At 41.8% G+C, this 20258-nt stretch overlaps 1 protein-coding gene across 1 annotated transcript; it reads left to right on the top strand.

Annotated features, from left to right (window-relative positions):
- Positions 1-19886, top strand: wdr26a (WD repeat domain 26a). Its single transcript, XM_080039279.1, has 14 exons — positions 1-609; positions 2688-2787; positions 3487-3543; positions 5360-5496; positions 7285-7382; positions 8095-8251; positions 8986-9124; positions 9280-9420; positions 10252-10371; positions 12075-12220; positions 13157-13235; positions 15722-15851; positions 16294-16491; positions 17497-19886. The coding sequence occupies exons 1-14, from the start codon at positions 272-274 to the stop codon at positions 17517-17519; spliced, it is 1863 nt and encodes a 620-aa protein (XP_079895405.1). The 5' UTR covers positions 1-271; the 3' UTR covers positions 17520-19886.
- Positions 19887-20258: the final 372 nt, after the last annotated feature.

The raw sequence follows: 20258 nt of genomic DNA, 5'->3' as shown, positions 1-20258 counted from the left end.
CCAACAACTTCAACGCGTTTTTATCGCTCGTGACAGTGCCAGACAAAGGCAGCTTTCTCAAGATGCGACCGTCGACATAACTGTGGAGCCTGCTTCTTCGTCGTCCGAGTCGAAAAAACGGGTTTATCGTCGCGGAAACGTAGCACGCAGACTCGGCCGTAGAAGGGGAACGGGGCAGTTCGGGGCTTGCATCTGGGTCAGTGGGCCTGTCAGCGGCTGTTCACGGTGGTTTTGTTTCCCCCCGCAGTGTTCTATACAAACCAGTGGTAACATGCAGTCTAACGGGGCAGGACAGGACCGGGATTCAGAACTGTCCTGCCGAAACGGTGCCTCGCAGAACGGCGAGACGACGACGTCCTCCACCGCCACCACCACCGCCGCCGGGGCAGCTGCTCACTCCAACGGACTAGTGTCAGTCACAGTCAACAGTGGAAACACTGTCAGCAGCAGCAGCAACAACAACAACAATGGAGTGTCGGCCCAGCCTGCGTCCAACAACGGCAACAACAACGGCACGACGTCAGATGTCAAGAAGAAGAAGCGTCTGTCTCAGTCCGAGGAGGACGTCATCCGGCTCATAGGACAGCACCTACACGACTTGGGGCTCAAGTAAGTCATTACTACGCTATTAGTGAGTGACCTTCCTCCAAGCCACAGTGGACATGTCGAGTCGACCCTCAAATCAGCAGTTCGCTTAACATTGAATAAACCGAGCTGAATTGCATGAAGCTGCAGGCCTCGCAGGTGAATGTTAGAGCCCCCCACCCCCCCACCCCCCAGCACACAGCAAAGAAGTGATTTCAGCCTGCATTTCAACAGGTAGGCTAAATTAAGACTGGGTGGGCTCTAATCTGTCCCACCACTTAACCCTCATGAATGTTATCAAGTCATCCTAGGGCTAGAAATATGACCTGAACAAAAACAAATCAAGATGATGGTTAAATAATAAATAATGCAATCAACTTATTGACATCTTATTGATTGAAATGTATTGAAAGTGTCTGGTAGGCTACAGGATGTAACATCCTCTATTCTATCCCATACTCTTCCAACACTGAATAACAACAAATAAAAGACTATTATAAGTTTGAAGTCTCATGAATTCCATAAATAAAAAATACATGTGTTTCATAATTAAATCACAAAACATCTAAGTTGTAGGCCTACATAACATCCCTTGACAAACAAAATGTGTCCAGCCTCATCAGTTTGAAGGGGACCTCACCACAAAAGCATGGAAGTTCGTTCTATACACAAATTGTAAATAATTAGTCTCTTCAGACAACGTATTTTTGAGGAGGAACCATGTCTTTATTTTAGGAACCCTCAATAACGTCAATTATAGTACGGTAGTTTTCCAATCCAAACAAGTAAATTAGATGCTAAATCATATTAATGTCACGCCTAATCACGCTAACTACAAACATGGTTGTGATTATTCGGTTACAAGAAAAGTTATAGTAAAAATAATAGTTTTTGCTTTTACCACGGACATATAGTTATGCATATTTGCATATCATGACGGTTTGATCCAGATAAAATCAGCTGTACACATATAGTATATAACTGGGTTATTAATCACTTTTTGGCACCACACTGGGCGGGGTTAACATTGTTAACAAGTGTTTCCCTTCCAGTTGCATAGCTCTATAGAAGGATAATTACAGTCAATAGCTGCTTGGCGAACCATATGTTCATTGTTCAACACTATAAATAATTGCTCCTAAACACTATGAAACCAGTTTGGACACAATGTAATTCAGCTCAACGTTGTGTTATTTATAGCATGGTTCTCTGCTATGATCAGAGGCATTTGCTACTGGAACACTGTGGAAGAGAATCACATATGTTAACATGTGGTGTGGATGAAGTGAAAGGTAAACCTAATTACCAATCTAAATGGAAAGTCACTCATGTTATTCACTAAAGGAGGGAGAAATCTGAGAGGAAATTTTTTAGTCTATAAAAATCTGCAGTTTTTAGAGCTTGACATCTTCTTTCTTCATTTGTAAAAAAAAAAAAAAAAAAAGTCAAAAACCCAACAAGAAAATAACAATAATAAGAGAAAAGTGGCTCATTGTAACTCATTGGACAGGCTGCAATATATACACTGTTAAATAAATATCACTGTTGCTGATTTTCTCGACACTGGTTAAATGATTGATTAACATGTCACCGGTTTTCCTCATTTCTTTATCTCTGCTTCTTGTTTGTTGTAATTCTAGTATCTAGTGTAGCATCACTCAGTCACATATGTTATCAGTCACTCACATGACTCTTCACTTTCCAGTTCATGTCATTGTCGCCAAACTTGCCCTGCGTTCCAAATCACATACTCTTTCTTTTTACTACACTACATACTAAAGTACAGAAGAATAGATGATTAGGGCCACAGGAGAGAAAAGAAAATCAGATAAGGAAGATTTGTTTTTCATTATGTCGAGAAATGTCAAGAATAAAGACGCAAATGCTATTGGAGTTAGTGGGGCAACTATGTTTTTTCAGCATACTACAATTGACATGAATGTATTGGGACATCCTAAATCTTTTTCCGGCTTACTAAATAGTAGAGAAGTATGGGGATTGGAACGCAGGAACGATTGAGTGCTGAGGTTTTCCCATCTTATTGATTGATTGATTGATTGATTGATGGATGGATTCTCTTCTCCTGTGCTTGTTGTTTACAGTCAGACCGTGGACCTCCTGATGCAGGAGTCTGGCTGCAGACTGGAGCATCCCTCGGCCACCAAGTTCCGCAATCATGTCATGGAAGGAGAGTGGGACAAGGTGGGACCATGTTATCTTACTCTCCCTACAGTTATCTGTGCACTATATCTACACACCAAACCGTACGGATTACATTTGCATTAAAGGTCACCTATTTCACCGATTTTCAGCATTAACATGGGTCCCCGGTGTCACTAGAGACTCCTAAAGTATGAGAGGAATCAACCCTCTCTCTTTTTCTCCACCTCCACCTTTCTTGAAAACATGTGTTCAAAAACCCCGGTCAGATTTCTCTCCCCCTTGTGACATCATAACGGAGCGTTTCAGACACAGGCTGAAAAGAGGAGATTCAGTAATGGCATTGTGAGAAATATAAAGTTTTTTTTGGACACTATACCATTTAAACACTTTGTAGTAGAAACACAAATTAAAATTTTTAACCTGAAAATATTTGTAATTTGTGACCATTAAAAATAAATAATTTTCTTTATTTTTTATTTTTAAAGATATATTTTTTGGCATTGTTATGCTTTATTGATAGTGTAGAGACAGAGTTGAAATGGGGCAGAGAGGGGAGTGACATGCAGAGAACAACTGCGGGCTGGAATCGAACCCGGGTCCGCTGCTGGCTGAGGCCCATGGGGGGGAAGCCCTACCAACTGAGCTAAGGGCGCCCCCAAAAATAAATCATTTTCTGTGCTTAAACCCTGTGTTATTTAGTGTTGGTCTAATGGAACCTGTTTTCCTCTCTTTACTCAGGCTGAGAGTGACCTGAATGAGCTGAAGGCATTGATGCATTCTCCGAGTGCTATAGTGGTAAGTGGTAAACCCAGCAATCGTCGTCAAAAACACGAACATAATGCAGCTCTAAAAGAATGGTAAATGGACTTGACTTATATAGCGCTTTTTAGCCGATTTTCTCAGCCCCAAAGCTCTTTACATTTCTTACCACACCGATGGCAGTAGCTGCCATGCAAGGCGCCCTCTGAACCATCTGCACTCCAAAGGCGACCTTCCTACCCACTTCGCCAGTGCCGCCCTTAGTAACTGCCGCTCTGAGTAAAATGCTCTAAATACAGGGGCAAAATCAAAGAAATCACCAGTGATACGGGCTCAAAGTCAAACATTAGTGTCAGTTAGAGAGTTACAGACAAAAAAAAAAGATAACGGTTAAGCACTAAAGACTAGATAGACAGTGATGGACAGAGGGAGATGAAAATGTTGTCCAATAACCAGTGTGTTCCAGCCATGTGAAAGGTCAAAAACATCAGCTTATACATTCAGCTTTATGGACAGATGGACTCCTTCATGGACATTCACCAAACGTACACAACACAAATGGGTGAACCGTAATTTAAAAAAAAATGTACATCCAGTTGATTGCATATTGCACATTGTAAATATTTTTCATCACATTGCACATTTCAATTTAACTTATCTACTTTTTACTTTCTATTCTATCTTATATACTGTTTTATATTGCGCAGAAAATGCCTTTGCTCTACTTAGTATTTAGAATGTAGCTTATGTAAATATTGTTTATGTTTATCTTATTTATCTCTATATTTTTTTATCGTTCCAACTGCACTGTGGGCCAGAGATAAACACCATTTTGATTCTGATGTATGTCTTGCATATATCAGAACTGTCAATAAAAGACTTTTACTTTGGTGGTTAATAATAGGGCTGTCAAATTAACGCGTTAATTTCGATTAATTAATCACAGAAAAATTAACGCGATTTAAAAAAATTAACGCAGATTAATCGCACTTCTATAATGCCCTTTGACCCGGTGCAAAAGTGGTGTGGAGCTGCACCTGTAGCTCGCCGGGCCGGGCGCGTGGGTTAAAGGGAGAAAGGTAAAGAGAGAAGCAGGGGAAAGGGGCCGACTCGAGGGCTCTATGGACAGTTTATGGGATGCATGAAGGTAGGAAGACATCTTACTTAATTCTCCGCAGTATCCGTGCATTATTGATTTAGTGGGTGCAACAATGTAGGCTAGGTTCAAAACAGTAGGCCTATCTCTCAATCTTCCTCCAATTTTGTTTGTTTGCTGTCTAGCACCCGCCCCGTGTGTGTGTGTGTGTGTGTGTGTGTGTGTGTGTGTGTGTGTGTGTGTGTGTGTGTGTGTGTGTGTGTGTGTGTGTGTGTGTGTGTGTGTGTGTGTGTGTGTGTGTGTGTGTGTGTGTGTGTGTGTGTGTGTGTGTGTGTGTGTGTGTGTGTGTGTGTGTCATGTCAATATTTTTGCCTATGAGTAGGCTACGAAATGGTGGCAGTGCAGCGCTGTCTGTTGTGGGAGATGGAAAGTCGTAATTTTGTCTGCTTGTTTTTTTGAGAAAATTCGGCGCTAGTTCATGTATAAAGCTGGCTGAGGGGAGGAGACAGAAGTTACGAGAGACGGAGAGCGAGCGCGCACGCGAGAGAGAGAGAGAGAGAGAGAGAGAGAGACAGAGAAACAAACTGTAGTAGGCTATACAGCTGTTTACAAACAGGTATAAAAGTGTCATATAAGTATACGATTAATTTAGATTAATTAATCACAGAGCCTGTAATTAATTAGATAATTTTTTTGAATCTCTTGACAGCCCTAGTTAATAAACATGGTTGTTTCTGGTCCTGTGTCCCTGTACAGCGGATGAAGTTCCTGCTGCTGCAGCAGAAGTATCTGGAGTATCTGGAGGATGGAAAGGTCCTGGAGGCCCTACAGGTCCTCAGAGCTGAACTCACTCCTCTCAAGTACAACACAGAGCGCATCCACATCCTCAGCGGGTCAGTCACACACACACACACACACACACACACACACACACACAGGGAAGCATGTTGATGACAAACTGTTAGCAATGACAGTAGGGCTGTTACGATACACCAACTCACAGTTCGATTTGTGTCACCATTTTTAAAGATATTTTTTTTTGGCATTTTTATGCTTTATTGATAGTGTAGAGACAGAGTTGAAATGGGGCAGAGAGGGGAGTGACATGCAGAGACGAACCGCGGGCTGGAATCGAACCCGGGTCCGCTGCTGGCCGAGGCCCATGGGGGGGACGCCCTACCAACTGAGCTAAGGGCGCCCCCTGTGTCACCATGTTTGACCCACGATTCGATACATAGAACGATAGCAACATGAACATAGCCTTTTATCATACACCACAGTCTCTGCAAAGTTAAAAGACTGATCCTGACCCAACCAGCACAGGGGGAACTACAGAGGTTGTGTTGTTCCTCACAATGACGGATTACCGCATGGGCAAAGGGGGCACGTGTCCAGGGCCCTGGCCAATAGGGGGGCCCTTGATTTTTTATTTTTTTTTATTTAAAAACGGGAAATGGCCAAAGAGCTCCACATCCCCAGCACTGAATTCAAAGCCTCGACTCATTATGTTGCAAATCACCGAGTCGGAGGCATGAATCGACAAAGCGATCAATTTACAGTGGCTTTTCTGCTGTGGCCAACTGCGCCGTCCTTTTACACACCATCACCGCCTTCGTAATGTTCATATTTTATAGATTGCATCAAATCCCTTAGGATAACAAGAATGAGATCGTTTTTTTAAAAACGATGTCCATGCGTAGGTGGTGATTATATTAACTGTGTCGGCTGTAGACTGAACCTAGATGAGCGATGCGGTTGTTTCACTTTAAAGTTAGTCAGCAGTGAGATTGGGGACATGTCTCTGTGTATCCAGGCTCGGGACATGCAATCGGATCGCGAAAGCCTGTCCCCTCTACAACGTTAACGTGCAGGAATCCCCGGTGATCATTTAGTCTTAAACCACATAGTTTTTCTGCACGGCGGCTCACACTGGCACGGTCTCACTGTGAACGACACCAACACAGAGTTTCACCGGGTGACGCGCTGCCTCGCTCATACGGGGCTTTGAGTGTAGGCTCAGACGCAAAGAGACTCTATCTCTTGCACCAGAGAGATTGTATAGAATTGTATTTTACAACGTGTCTCTCTCTCTCTCTCTCTCTCTCTCTCTCTCTCTCTCTCTCTCTCTCTCTCTCTCTCTTGTGTCCAGGGCCCGTGGTCATGTTAATCCGTACAATGTAAAAGTGCTTAAGGGTTTGAGCAAACAAACTATGGACATCCATTATCATATTATATTTCTGCCAAGTTGGTAGTTTGGCCTGAGGCGGAAGTAGAGGATATTTCTCCCTAAACAATGAAAACGTTAGCCCTCATCTTGTTCACCGTGAACATCCACACAGCAACATTCAAAACAATCAAACATGTCCTACTTTTCAAAGCTGCTCAAATATGTACTTGTCAAGCGTATGTGACTTGGCGGTATACTTCTCCTGTGATGGCGACAGTAAATAAAGGACAATCAAAGTGATACTGCTGCTGTTGTGCCTAGTATAAAAAAAAAAAGATATGTTTATCTATTTTATGTAGCAACTGCGAAGAATATGCGTCTATTAAAGGTGAATCCTGAAAAGACAGGCCTTGATCAATATATACTGACTGTGTGTGTGTGTCACTGTGAAAGCAGGTGTGAGTGTGTCTTGAGAGCAGCTGAGACAACATGTTGCCATTGTGTGTTTGTGAAGGTACCTGATGTGCAGTCATGCGGAGGACCTGCGAGCCAAAGCGGAGTGGGAAGGCAAAGGCACAGAGTCAAGAACAAAGCTGCTGGATAAGCTCCAGAGTGAGTGGAGTCTGACTCACAGTCATTCTACTGTACACACTTAACACTCCCTTTGCACTTGTTATTGTCACGTACTGTATGTATTTGTGTTACACTTACCTTGTGTGCTACAACAGCGTCAACCGTGTGATTCTAATGTATAAGACGATGCTTCTCTTGCCCACTCCTGCCCCTGCTGCTTACTACATAACACATTAGCGACACATGCTAATTTATGAGAATAGAAAATCTGTGTTATACACATTAAAATCAGATTTGTCGCTCACTGGTTACATCTCAACCTGTGCCAAATATGAACATTTAGTTAGGGTGTTAAAGCAGGTAAAGAATGTTATCAAGATATGTTACAAAACTTTAGGCAATAGTCCAATCACCGACGTGTATACATACTTCTTCTTTTGACAGGTTTAAACAGAAGGGAAAATGTCTTGTCACGTCACACAGACTACAAAGCTTTCGTCTTGGTCGCAAAGGAACGGACACACACACACACACACACACACACACACACACCAAAACATACAAACTCACAAGTATAAAAAAAACAGCCAGTAGAACATCTTTGTGCTTGCTCGCCTACGTTCAGCCCTGAGAAGCATAATTTAAGTTTATGTAAGCATCAAAGCCTCTCATTGTGTATAACATATTTCCGTGTGTGTGTGTGCGTGTGTGTGTGTGTGTGTGTGTTCGGTGCGTGTGTGTGTGCGTGCAGCGTACCTGCCTCCGTCCGTGATGCTGCCTCCTCGCCGGCTGCAGACTCTGCTGAAGCAGGCGGTGGAGCTGCAGAGGGAGCGCTGTCTCTACCACAACACCAAGCTGGACGGGGGGCTGGACTCTGTGTCCCTGCTGCTGGACCACGCCTGTAGCCGGTAGGAACACACACACACACACACACACACACACACACACACACACACACACACACACACACACACACACACACACACACACACACACACACACACAGGGCTGCAGGGACTTGTTGTCTTCTACTGTGGGACACTCTAATATATGAAGTGAGGCCCATAGCATTATAATTGATCTCTCTCTCTCTCTTATCGTCTCCATGTTGATGTTTACCTGTGTGGCGCTAGAATCATTTCAGACCAGGCTGTTCCTATTGCTAGTATTGATCAAGTGAATGGTGTTTTTTTTCTCTCAATAAGCTTGATAGAGTATGATGAAATTGGAGAAGTATTTTGTAAGATTTAGAATAGTCTGTTTAGTTTATCTTCTTGGATTTTGCACTTCTTTATGGTTGAGACTGGGGGAAGGAGTTGACATGCAGAGGATTCTTCCTATCCCTTTTTCAAACAGGTCTAGTATGTGTGATGTTGAAATTGGCTTTTTGATTAAAAAGAAAACTTTATTCATATTTTTTTTCTTTTTGTTATTCTTTAATTCATTTTCTTTTATCGTTCCAAATAGGGATTTAATTTATTAATTAATTCTTTAAAGTCTGCAATAAATATGTGATCATTCAAAACTGCATCGTAGCCACTCATATAAGGTATTTGGCGAACCGATCTATTTGCCTGTTGTGTTCAGTTTTCATTATGAAGCTTGCTGTCTGACTGATGTGTGCCTGTTCCAAATCTATTAGGAAACAGTTCCCGTGCTACACTCAGCAGATTCTCACTGAACACTGCAATGAAGTCTGGTTCTGCAAGTTTTCCAACGACGGCACAAAACTAGCAACCGGGTCCAAAGACACTACGGTCATCGTGTGGCAAGTCGACAAGGTAAACCATCGTTCCCTTACCATTAGAACAATGAGTGGCCGTGTGAGTGATAGTGATAAAATAAGTGGATAATTTGTGTGTGTGTGTGTGTGTGTGTGTGTGTGTGTGTGTGTGTGTGTGTGTGTCTGCGTGTGTGCGTGTGTGTGTGTGGTCAGGAAACCCAGCAGTTGAAGTTGATGAAGACTCTGGAGGGCCATGCTTACGGTGTCTCGTACCTGGCGTGGAGCCCTGATGATGCCTACCTGATCGCCTGTGGTCCCGATGACTGCTCTGAGCTGTGGCTGTGGAATGTTCAGGTACGACATCTCTCACACTCACACTGTGGATGTAAATGTCAACTGGTATTTTGCTTCCTCATTTGACCGTGATTGACGTTAATTTTTTTTTTAAAAGTAAGACAACAAAAGAAGTTGAGTGGCAGTGTCTCTCAGTTTTGTTTATGGGTGCAGGTGCAAACAGGCTGCATTTTATCACAGACATCAGTTATGTTATAATAGGAAAAAGTGTGTTTGTATCAGTGCATACCTGTTTTTGCTTGTGACATTGTTTTTCTTAATATAAAGATGGCGTCTTTATGGAGAATGCTTGTTGTCAAAATCAGCTTTGGCTCTGTCAACTGGCGTGTTGCTAGCTACGGTTTACATACATACTGTACATATGTTTACATATCAGTTTACAGAGCCTAGGCTGTGTATTAGCACTGGATTTCTTCACATCGCACACACAGTACGTACAGGTAGCAGATTGTGAGGAGATATTCAATGATTTTGACAAAAAGTGATCATGACAACAAGCGTTTTCTCCAGGTTCGCTGACTCCCTACTTAAAGTGAGGTCATTTGACGATCTGCAATTTATTCTGCAGCATTTGCTCAGATGTGTGTTTTGGGTTGAAAATAATGCAGTTTTCTGGTGTTATGCTTTGGTGGTGTTGATCTGAAACAGTTAGAAATGCACCCAGAGGGACCTTTCACATCTTTTTTAAGGTGTCTGTATGTCTCTCTCTCTCTCTCTCTCTCTCTCTCTCTCTCTCTCTCTCTCTCTCTCTCTCTCTCTCTCTCTCTCTCTCTCTCTCTCTCTCTCTCTCTCTCTCTCTCTCTCTATCCTGTCCTGTTCTGTGTTGTGTAGACGGGGGAGTTGCGTACAAAGATGAGCCAGTCTCATGAGGATAGCCTGACCAGCGTGGCCTGGAACCCAGATGGCAAACGCTTCGTCACCGGAGGCCAGAGAGGACAGTTCTACCAGTGTGTGAGTGTCTTTCACAGCACACAGTCTGTGCTGCCGCCGCCCACACACTATGAGCATCACATACACTGCATTTACACTCGCACTCACTTAACATCTTAGGGCGCACTCACACTAGGCAAGTTTGCCTGTTCCATGCTGCAGGAAGATTCAGCACGATTCCCCCCCTCCCCACTCCCCCCGCTGGCCCGTGGTCACACTGCTCGTGGTCTCGTAGTCTACTTGTAGGCTATACGACTGTTTGTGAATATTTTCATCCGGCCAAATTTGCATCATATATTCCACTTCCACATTAGAGCAACGAGAATCCTTAAGCTATTGTTTTTTTTAAAATGTAGCCTTGACATAATCGGTCGCGGTGGACAGTCTCATATTTGTGCAACACGCTGTTTATTATTAATATAACGGCCGGTCATCAGACCATACGTACCGGATGGTTTTAGGGTTAGGGTTAATCAAGTAATCCAAGTCAGAACTTTGTGTATGGGCAGAGATCGTTTTTTTAAGTGTCTTTATAAAGTTTCTTGTTAAACCTTAGTGTAGGCTACTGTTTCCTTATCACCGGGCCGCGGAGTCCCGCTGTGTGTTGTTTTGGGTGCGTCTCCACCGCCATGCGTAAAGGCAGCATTATGACAGCTGACGGGAGGAAAAAGAAAAAAATCATCTGACGAACGTGAGTAAACACGAAAACCTTTTTGCTTCGCTTTCTGCGCTCACCTATTTAGCTCTCTCCCTCTTTTATTAGCCCACACCTAGGCCTACACACACGTTAATTCTCACACATTTTATGTAGCTACAAGTCCAAGTGGTGGGCAATTCTGGTGCCGACTAGTAAGGCAGCAGACGTTAACGGACTATGCATCCTTAATAAATTCACGTCAGGAACGCCGCCTGTGCGCTTGCTTGTGCGTGTGTCATCTCATTAGCATCTCTACTTTGGCCACGGCACACCTCTCCCAAGTGTGCCGTGGCCAAGGGGCTGTTCCGTGCTGGAATACGGATGGCGTGGTCACACTAGCCAAACGTTCTAGACTTTAGTATGCAAATGAGCTTGGGCACGGGGCCGCAGCCCTAGTGTGAGTGGCCCCTAACACATACAATAGAGCTGAAGTGGTGAAATGTCCAGAACACAGTTTGGCTGCCCTGATATTGGCACTTTGATAACATTAACTTACTCAACTACAATATACTATGTTCAATTTTGCCGACTTCAATGTGCTGAAATACTGTATTTTTGATCACAAGAGGAACCCTGGATATATGTAGTTGAAGACAGTTCGCTGTATCAAATTTTTGTTTTAAGGTTTTCAGCAAAGTATGCAAAATAAATAAATAAAAAACACAGTCCAACAGACTTTTTTAGTGAAACTGCTATTTCTGAGTGAAAAGGAGATCCTGTGTAGGGGGTAATGCAAAGTAATCTGGTCCCATCAGATAGTATGATTTGATTTGTAGCTCCGAATTTACCGACATAGTTAATGAGCTCCAATAGTTTGTGCCCACAGCAAGGCAAATTTAAATATGCCTGTGGCGAGTCTTGATTTCCAGGGTAAATGTCTATGGTATCTGTATTTAAAAATAAACATGGTTCCTATTTTTATAACAGAAAATACTGAGCCTTACTAAATGATGGATTGGATTTTTTCCCAAAGCACTTTTGTTTGGAGGGTGTAAGTGAATCCATTGTGTTTCCCCCTGACCCTCAGGACTTGGATGGAAACCTGTTGGACTCGTGGGAAGGAGTTCGGGTGCAGTGCCTGTGGTGTCTGAATGACGGCCGGACCGTTCTCGCTTCAGACACTCACCAGCGCATCCGCGGATACAACTTTGAGGACCTGACAGACAGAAACATGTAAGTCACCTACTTCCCCTGACTAGCCTCAACACACTCTTTCTGTAAAAAAAAAAAGAACCAGGCCTAGATTACATTGCCTATGCCAGACAGGGAGGAAGTTGGATAGTAAGAGAAGGTGTTGTGTTTCATTTCCATTTTAACCATGATTTCACTGATGCGAGCGTTGTAGCAGAGAGAGTTCTCAACTGTCAAGACAAGATGTTTGTAATATTGCACAATGGAAAACTATGCTTTTCCTCCTTATTCCAGATAACACAAAAAATATGTAAATTGTGAGGGCAGATTAATTTGTAACTATCTAATTGATCTGTTTTTCATATGTATATCACATCAGTTTAACACATGTGCATTTTCTCTAAGAAATGTGCTGACAAAACAGTTGCTTAAACTATTTTAAGGTTTATTGTGGCTGACCACAATAACCCCCTGAGACCTGTTTACTCTATAAACCATCTGTTAGTTGACACCCCCGTTGTTGAAGGGGGCCTTAAAAACTCTGTTTGACCAAAAGATATGGTCAGTCCCATCGGGGGCTGACCATGTAGGTCTGAAGCTTTACACTCTGTACTCTGTTGTTTTGTCTTATTATAAATGTAATTAAATTCTTAAATTCTCTGTGAGTTTAGTTTTCTATTACAGCATGTCGGAATATAGAACTTCCCCGACATAAGTAAGTTGCACCTTGTATCATTATTAGCACACAGGCAGAACAGTAATGCCTCGTTTCCACTGAGTAGAGCGGGTCGGGTCTCTCTCTCTCTCTCATACAGTATTTTTGGAATATGCTTTAATAATTGAATGACATCACATTACCCTTGCTCGTAAAACACATATCTAAACATTGTTTTTGTGAAATAGCTAGTTTTTTTTTCAGTCTCGACACAGTGTCTCTCTGCCCGTGGGTGATGTTTTTTTTTGTTGTTTCATTTTCAGAGTGCAGGAGGACCACCCCATCATGTCTTTCACTGTTTCCAAAAATGGAAGGTTAGCTCTGCTCAACGTGGCCACTCAGGTGAGAAGACTGTTTCTACCTCACATATTGTTGCATTCTCTTATCAAAAACCCAAGTGTTTTAAATAAAGAGATCTGGCGAGGCATTTTTCAAAGTCTGGTAGATTTTTACTTGCGACAGCAAAGCAAGGGTAAAACAATGTATCAGGTTGCATACATGGTTGAATACAAAGACTGAAAGACAATTAATGTGTATGCGAACAAGACTGTTCGTGTGTCCAGGTCCTTGAGTTTCTAGCAAGAGGGGGATGAGTTTTAATTACTGAGACATGAGATGATTCAAGAACTTGACCTTGTACATAAAGTCTCCCCCTCTTTCATCTTGGTCTTCTGTATGTGTGAGTAAAACCAACTGTGTGTATGTGTGTCACAGAAGATGTTTCTCACAGGATACATACAGGTGTAATAATTCATAGATTGTAATCAAGCAATGGAGATTTTAGGGAGTTCTCCTCCATGAACTTTTAACCATTGTGAACACATACGTCATACATCTGTATAGAGCCAAACTCTTTGAGGCTCTTAAGTTAACTAGAACAAAGTTCACAGCAGAAAGCATGAATTGTTTGCAGCATTAAAATATTATACAATTAAGGCAAACAAAATTCTGTTAACACATATCACACCAAAATACACTTCAAATACTGTGACTTGAATGGCAGCTAGTTGCTACAGTAGCAGTTCAGTTCAGGCGAGACACTGCCGGCAAAAACATATTGTATTCAGGCTTTGGTCAGTTTTGAGATTTTTGTCTATTTTGCTGACTTCTTTCATCATACTAGTATAAGGTCCAAAATGTACATTTAGGTGTTTATTTGACTAAACCAGCTTGTCTGTTTGTGTCTGTAAAGGTATTCTATACAACAATACAGTAACCCATTATTTTAAAATTAGTATTTCTTTATACTCTGAACCAGAATTCTCAACTTCTTCTTCTAAACTCGCCATAATCATCATAAGCACTATTCTGAAGGTTGTTACAGAAGGATTGTTTTACATGTTGTTAACTGTCTGATTTATGATACATTCTGTTCTTAAAAACATGCAGAAAATGCACTTTTAAGACCTGTACATAATTAATTTATTTTTTTATAAAATGAAAAAAGGCTGTAGTGTCCAAAATCTGTTCTGTAAAACCTTTGGACAATATATTGAAATAATACAATAAAGATTTGAACTCTTGTCCTTATCCAACACCTCGATGTTTGTATTTTAAAGAGATGCAAATATACGCAGAATTAGTTAGATGTTGCCAAATTTGCATATTTAATTAAATATTTCTGGAAAAAATGGTAATCCAAAAGATATTAGTTTTAATTCAGTTTTCAAATGAAATTAACCACTGACAAAGTTCCTTGATGATAGCTCTAAATTGAAAATGTAATCCTATTCAACTGCAGTGTCTGGCCTTAAGTGTTGGTTTGGAGATGTGTCTCTTAGGGTGTATTCACACATGCTGTGTTTAGTTCGGTTGAAACGAACTCAGGTGCACTTCCACCTTCGGTGCGCATCTTTCAGACAGGTGTGAATACAGCAATCGCACTCGGGGGCGGACCAAACAAACGCTCCGAGACCCAGCTGAAGAGGTGGTCTCGATGCGCTTCAAAACGCACTCTGCTGCAGTTCGTTTGTGGTGTGAATTTGGCCGGACTCGATCCGACCCAATTGCAGGAAGCACTGCGCCTTTTCTTTCTTTTCTTTTTTAATAAATCGCCATCAGCTTCACATTATGGGAAAGTGTTGTTGTCGCCATTGTTAGGAAGATTAGTTGTGGTTTGACCGGGAGCCCCGAGCGAAAATATTACATTTGATAATGACGCGTGCGGATCAGCGATCAGATGGAGAGGAGCGTCTCCCGTAGCCTACAGTGCCAACAGGTTCACGCTGCGCTTTGCATGAAGTGTGTGTTTTTATTTTTCTTCCCAACGGGACCGTCAATACTGTCCCTGTGTCAGTTTGGTGCTGAACTGCGCCGAACTGACACCCAGCTGATACACAGCTTAATCAGCTGTGTTTCAGTTTGAGCCTATTCTTCACGCGAAGAATAGGCTCAAGGGGTGACCCAGGAATACAGTAAAAATTATGTTTCACATCGTAGGCTAGAAGCCACATAACGTGGCATTGTCATAGGGCTACATATTATAAACATATGAAACAACAATAATTTGATGTTTTTCCTCTTTATTTATAGGCTAGATGTAGGCATTTTTATTATTTTTAACCCCATATTATATCAATGATAAATTCGCAGTTTTTACTTCGTTCTTCCTGCTTCTCTCCACCCCAGAATGTCTGTCCAATGAATGAATGACCTCAGATCACGTGTGGTTTTGCTTCGTAATGCTGGTTCACTTGCAAAAGGGGCAATATGAAAGTGGACCACACCAAAAAAAAAAATCCAAATTCTATTCGGTCTGGACCAAAGCAAGTGAACTAACGGACTTTCCATGTGTGAATACACCCTTAGTGAATGCTCTGTGTTTGTAGGGAGTGCACCTATGGGACCTGCAGGACCGCGTGCTGGTCAGGAAGTACCAAGGGGTGACCCAGGGCTTCTACACCATCCACTCCTGCTTTGGAGGGCACAATGAAGACTTCATCGCTAGTGGCAGTGAAGGCAAGACAACCAAATGTTTAGTAACAAGCTCACGGCCATATAAGCTAACAGATTGAGAAGAATATAAGAGCATGACTTTGATGACCAGGGTTATTTTCTCAGACTTGACAAAGCTCCACCAGAGCACCAGACTGAAGGTGGAATAAGGTTCTTACATGTAAAGATAAGATACATGTAAACATCTCTATAAACAACAAGTATGGGTCACGCACAGAGGGTTTTAAATGATCTAAATCGCAACAAATCATTTACTTTTTAGAAGTGTCAGTAAAAAGTTAATGCTGGAAAAAGGAAGCACACAAATACAAACAGGTATTTCTTATTTTTTGAATGCATGTGTTTATTCCTGAGCAACCCTGTGACTTCCTCCATATAGTCACATGACAAGAGAACAGATTTGTAAAGTGTTGGCAGTTAGTGTTGTGTCCTGTCTTTCTAACAGACCACAAAGTTTACATCTGGCACCGGCGCAGTGAGCTGCCTATAGCAGAGCTGACTGGTCACACACGCACAGTCAACTGTGTGAGCTGGAACCCCGTCCTGCCCGGACTGTTGGCCAGCGCCTCCGACGATGGGACTGTCCGAATCTGGGGGCCCGCCCCCTATGTGGATGTCCAGGATGCAGAAGGACTCAATGCTGGTATGGACATAAAAACTAGTATCTGTAGTTAGTTATTAAGGGGAATTGTTGTACGGGTAAAGCATGTACTATGGGATGTTTTTGTTTGATTATCCTTCACCAGGCTCCTCAAATGTTAACCTCTGAGTAGGGGGAGAAGCCACAGTTTCTTCTTACCTAAAGAAAAGTGAACAGCAACAGTAAATGCCGATTGTATGGTGGAATGGACTCCTCCCATACGTGGCTTTCCTAGCTTAAAGGTGCAGTGTGTAGTAGCTGTTTTTTGGCGTCATATAGTGGTGAAGGTTTTAGTTCACAACGCTCCCTTGCTAACCCCTCCCTTTGAGAGAATAAACTGAACCCTCAGTGGCCTTTAAGAACTATATATAAAATGCGTAAGGACGTTAAGTTTGTCGTTTCTCTGCTACTGTAGAAAGACGGCAGTGCATGATAGATATAAACAGCTCATTGTAATGTAATAATACACTTTTTATTTTCAAGCGATTACATACTAATTAAAACATGTACTGTATATGAATATTATATTGCATTTCTACCAAGTCTTTTCTGAAAAACACCGATCCCCTTTACACACTGCACCTTTAAAGGTTTGAAGTTAAAGAAACAGCTTAGGTTGTGAAATTATTTTTAGTAGACAATCAATTCCGTCAGTCTGCCCCAGGGCAGCTGTGGCTACTCTCGTAGTTTACCACCACCGGGATGACTGTGTGTGAACAAATTGAAACTGGAACCCTGTAAGCGCTTTGAGTCACAGAGAAATAAAGCGCTATATAAATCCAATCAATTATTAATTCTGCATACTGCACCTTTAATGGACAAAGTGCTTTACAATCTTTGTTTAATACACACACACACACACACACACACACACACACACACACACACACACACACACACACACACACACACACACACACACACACACAGATTAGTGGACAAATGTAAAAAAAAATGCGGTAAGAGGCCAGTTTTCTGATGATGTGTGTCTTTCTCCTGTCCCGTTAGAATGTTGCAGCATGGACAGCTGATGATGAGCGGCTGCTGTGGACCTGAGGAGCATTAAGACTCTTGTAGACACTTGATTGGATGAAGCCTGAGGGGAGGAGGGAAAGCTGCTGCTGATTGGACCAGCTGCTTCTTTGGAGGTGTGGCCATCTGCACTGCTGCGTGTCTGGATGTCACCAACATGTAGAGAGATGTCAGACTCTTCCGTCACGTTATTTAAAGCAGAGGCCCCGGCCCTGGGGTTGAAGATGGGCTCCACAAACCCCTTGGTGTCCCCTTGACCCACCTCCTGTTCCCCTCAGCAACCATCCAGGACCACCCACGCCCTCCTCCTCTTATTTATTACCAACTACCAACTATTAATTACCATTATTTATTCACAAAGTAGTTTCGCTGACTTGTAATAGGCTGTGACTGTAGCAGCGTCTATGGAAGGGGGGTGTATGTTCTTATTTTTTCCCTTGCAGTCCACCAGTTGTCTGAGCTGGTCACATGAAGAAGCTTCAACCCCTTTTCTCCTCCTCTTTCCCTTTCTGAAACTTTTTAAAAGATATACAGGAAACCTACAGAAAACATTTGATGGCTCTAAACACCTTCTCTTGAGGAATTATCTTGTTAAGCGCAAGTTAGTTTGTGTTTTTCCTTCGGCTTTCCTACTTCTAGTCAGAGAAATAATAGTATTTTGCGGGCATGTTGCATAGGATTGATGGCTAACAGTTATGTCCTGCTATATCTGGTAATGTACGTGGAGGTGCTTGGCTGCCTATGTGGATTATCTGAAAGTAGTTCCCTGTCTCTCCCTTTTACATACAAAACAGCTGTCTTTATATGAACTTATTTTGCTTTGGTTTAGTTGTTACATGTTTCTGAGTTTCATGTATGACTGTGTTTCTTCTGTTTTTTTTTTTTTTTTACTACAAGTGGAGCTGTAACATATAAAGAGGCACTCCCTCATTTCTTACTGTACCCAATAGAGCCACCCCCCCCCCTGTAAACAGATTAGGCTGGTGTTATTCTCTTTCTCAAAATGTCTCCAAGTCCATTGGTTCCTTCCTCCTTCATTATGTGAAATCCACTCACACATGTAGTTTCATAAAAAAAAGGCTCAGTAATTTCAACAAACAGCTGCCGACTGTAGTTTTTTGAGGAAATAGTGCATTTGATGGGGACTATTTTCAGCAGCGGATGAATCCTCATGTGGCTGCGATAGTGAGTATAAGGGGCAGCAGAACATTGTATACAGTATGGGAGTCAGGATAATGAAGGTAAATGTAAGCCAGTGCAACAGTGTGTCTCACTGATGTGTTTTTAACATAGTTCTATGGATCAGATATAGTAGATATACTGTATATATATAAATATACAAAGCACACTTGTTGGTGGATACAATCGTGCTGGTTTGGCTCGATCTGATGACTAATAATAATACAGAATATCACCACACTTATGTTTTCAAGTAGAGTATAAACAAAATATTTAAAAAAAAAGGTCATGAGTACAAATGACCCACTGGCAACTCTTAGTGTTTTTTTTTTAAAGTCTGTAGGCCTACTTGAGGTTTTGATCATGATTTAAAAAAAAAAAAAATTGCCAGCCTTATCCTTTACGTTCAACACATCACCCACACACAGTAACATAATGATGGAGTCTAACACATTTGTACACAAGTGTAACATAAAAGTTATTATGAACTTCTACAAAGTGTTTCCTTTCAGAGAGTCAAAGAACAATCTTGCCTGATACGATGTGCTGTGTAATATGTGCTGTATATGTGTGTGTGTTCTGGCATGTATTATGAGGCTGTGTGCGAAATGTCAGACAAGGACGACGTGGTTTTTTTTCAGGGTTCCCACGACAGTTTTTTTTAAATGATCAAATTCTAAAATGTGTCAGCTACTCTTGAACAGCTTCATACCAAAATGTTCTCGACTGCACGACTGTTGGAATAGAGAGAGAGCGGGAAATTTGCATCTCCGACTGCTACCACAGAAAATGACTTTTTTTGAAATTCAAAAAGTGGACTGTGCAGCTAAATCCCTGCTTCTACAGATTCCATTACAGATGTGGGAACCCTGTGTTTCTTCCCAGACACCATCACAACCACAGCCATCACCTGCTTACACTGTGGTCACAGAACACACATACTAGCGATGACACACAACAATAGACGTCACCCACACACTTTGATTCACTCACAGATGTTGTGTAATAGTTTCTTGTGATTTTTCTTTTTAGTTTGTTTGTTCAGAGTATTTCAGGCTTCTCTTTTTCTTTTTTCTCTCGCTGTAAGAAACCAAAAGTAGGAACTTTGTTTTGCTTGCAGGCAGTTTCTGCCGAAAAACCATTTTACATTTTAAAACGTGTTATTACAAAAAAAAAGTGATTGTACTGTTCTGTATTGTTCTGTAGGAGAAGTGTTATGTATGCATATTTTAAATAATAAAGCATTCAGGGTTTTAAAAATGGAATTGACTTTAAAATATTATTTGACTTGATCCATCAGCATTTCTCCTGGCTTTATAATATGTTGTCAACATTGTTTCCATCATCATCCAGAGTAGGAAGTATAACGAGCAACAAGCTACCGGTGTTGGAGCTAAGCTAACCCGGATGAGCAACCTATGCCCCTAACTTCGTCCAAAAATGCACGCAGTTAAAGGAACTGTTTCTGTCGCCTTATATTGAGCCAGTGATTTAATAAAAATAATAAAATTAAATGTTGAACTATTCCTTTAAATGTTATTTTTCTTTCATTTCAAATT

This window comes from Ammodytes marinus (assembly GCF_949987685.1).
Source record: "Ammodytes marinus genome assembly, chromosome: 13".
NCBI lineage: Eukaryota > Metazoa > Chordata > Actinopteri > Uranoscopiformes > Ammodytidae > Ammodytes > Ammodytes marinus.
Note: the sequence above shows the minus strand (reverse complement) of the source record. Positions and strands in the feature narration are given on the sequence as shown.

Excerpts from the sequence above, each read along its gene's own strand:
- wdr26a (XM_080039279.1), top strand. The coding sequence starts at position 272 with ATGCAGTCTAACGGGGCAGGACAGGACCGGGATTCAGAACTGTCCTGC. Across the intron at positions 9,421-10,251 it reads TGTGGCTGTGGAATGTTCAG|ACGGGGGAGTTGCGTACAAA; the intron begins GTACGACATCTC and ends TGTGTTGTGTAG. Across the intron at positions 15,852-16,293 it reads CATCGCTAGTGGCAGTGAAG|ACCACAAAGTTTACATCTGG; the intron begins GCAAGACAACCA and ends TCTTTCTAACAG.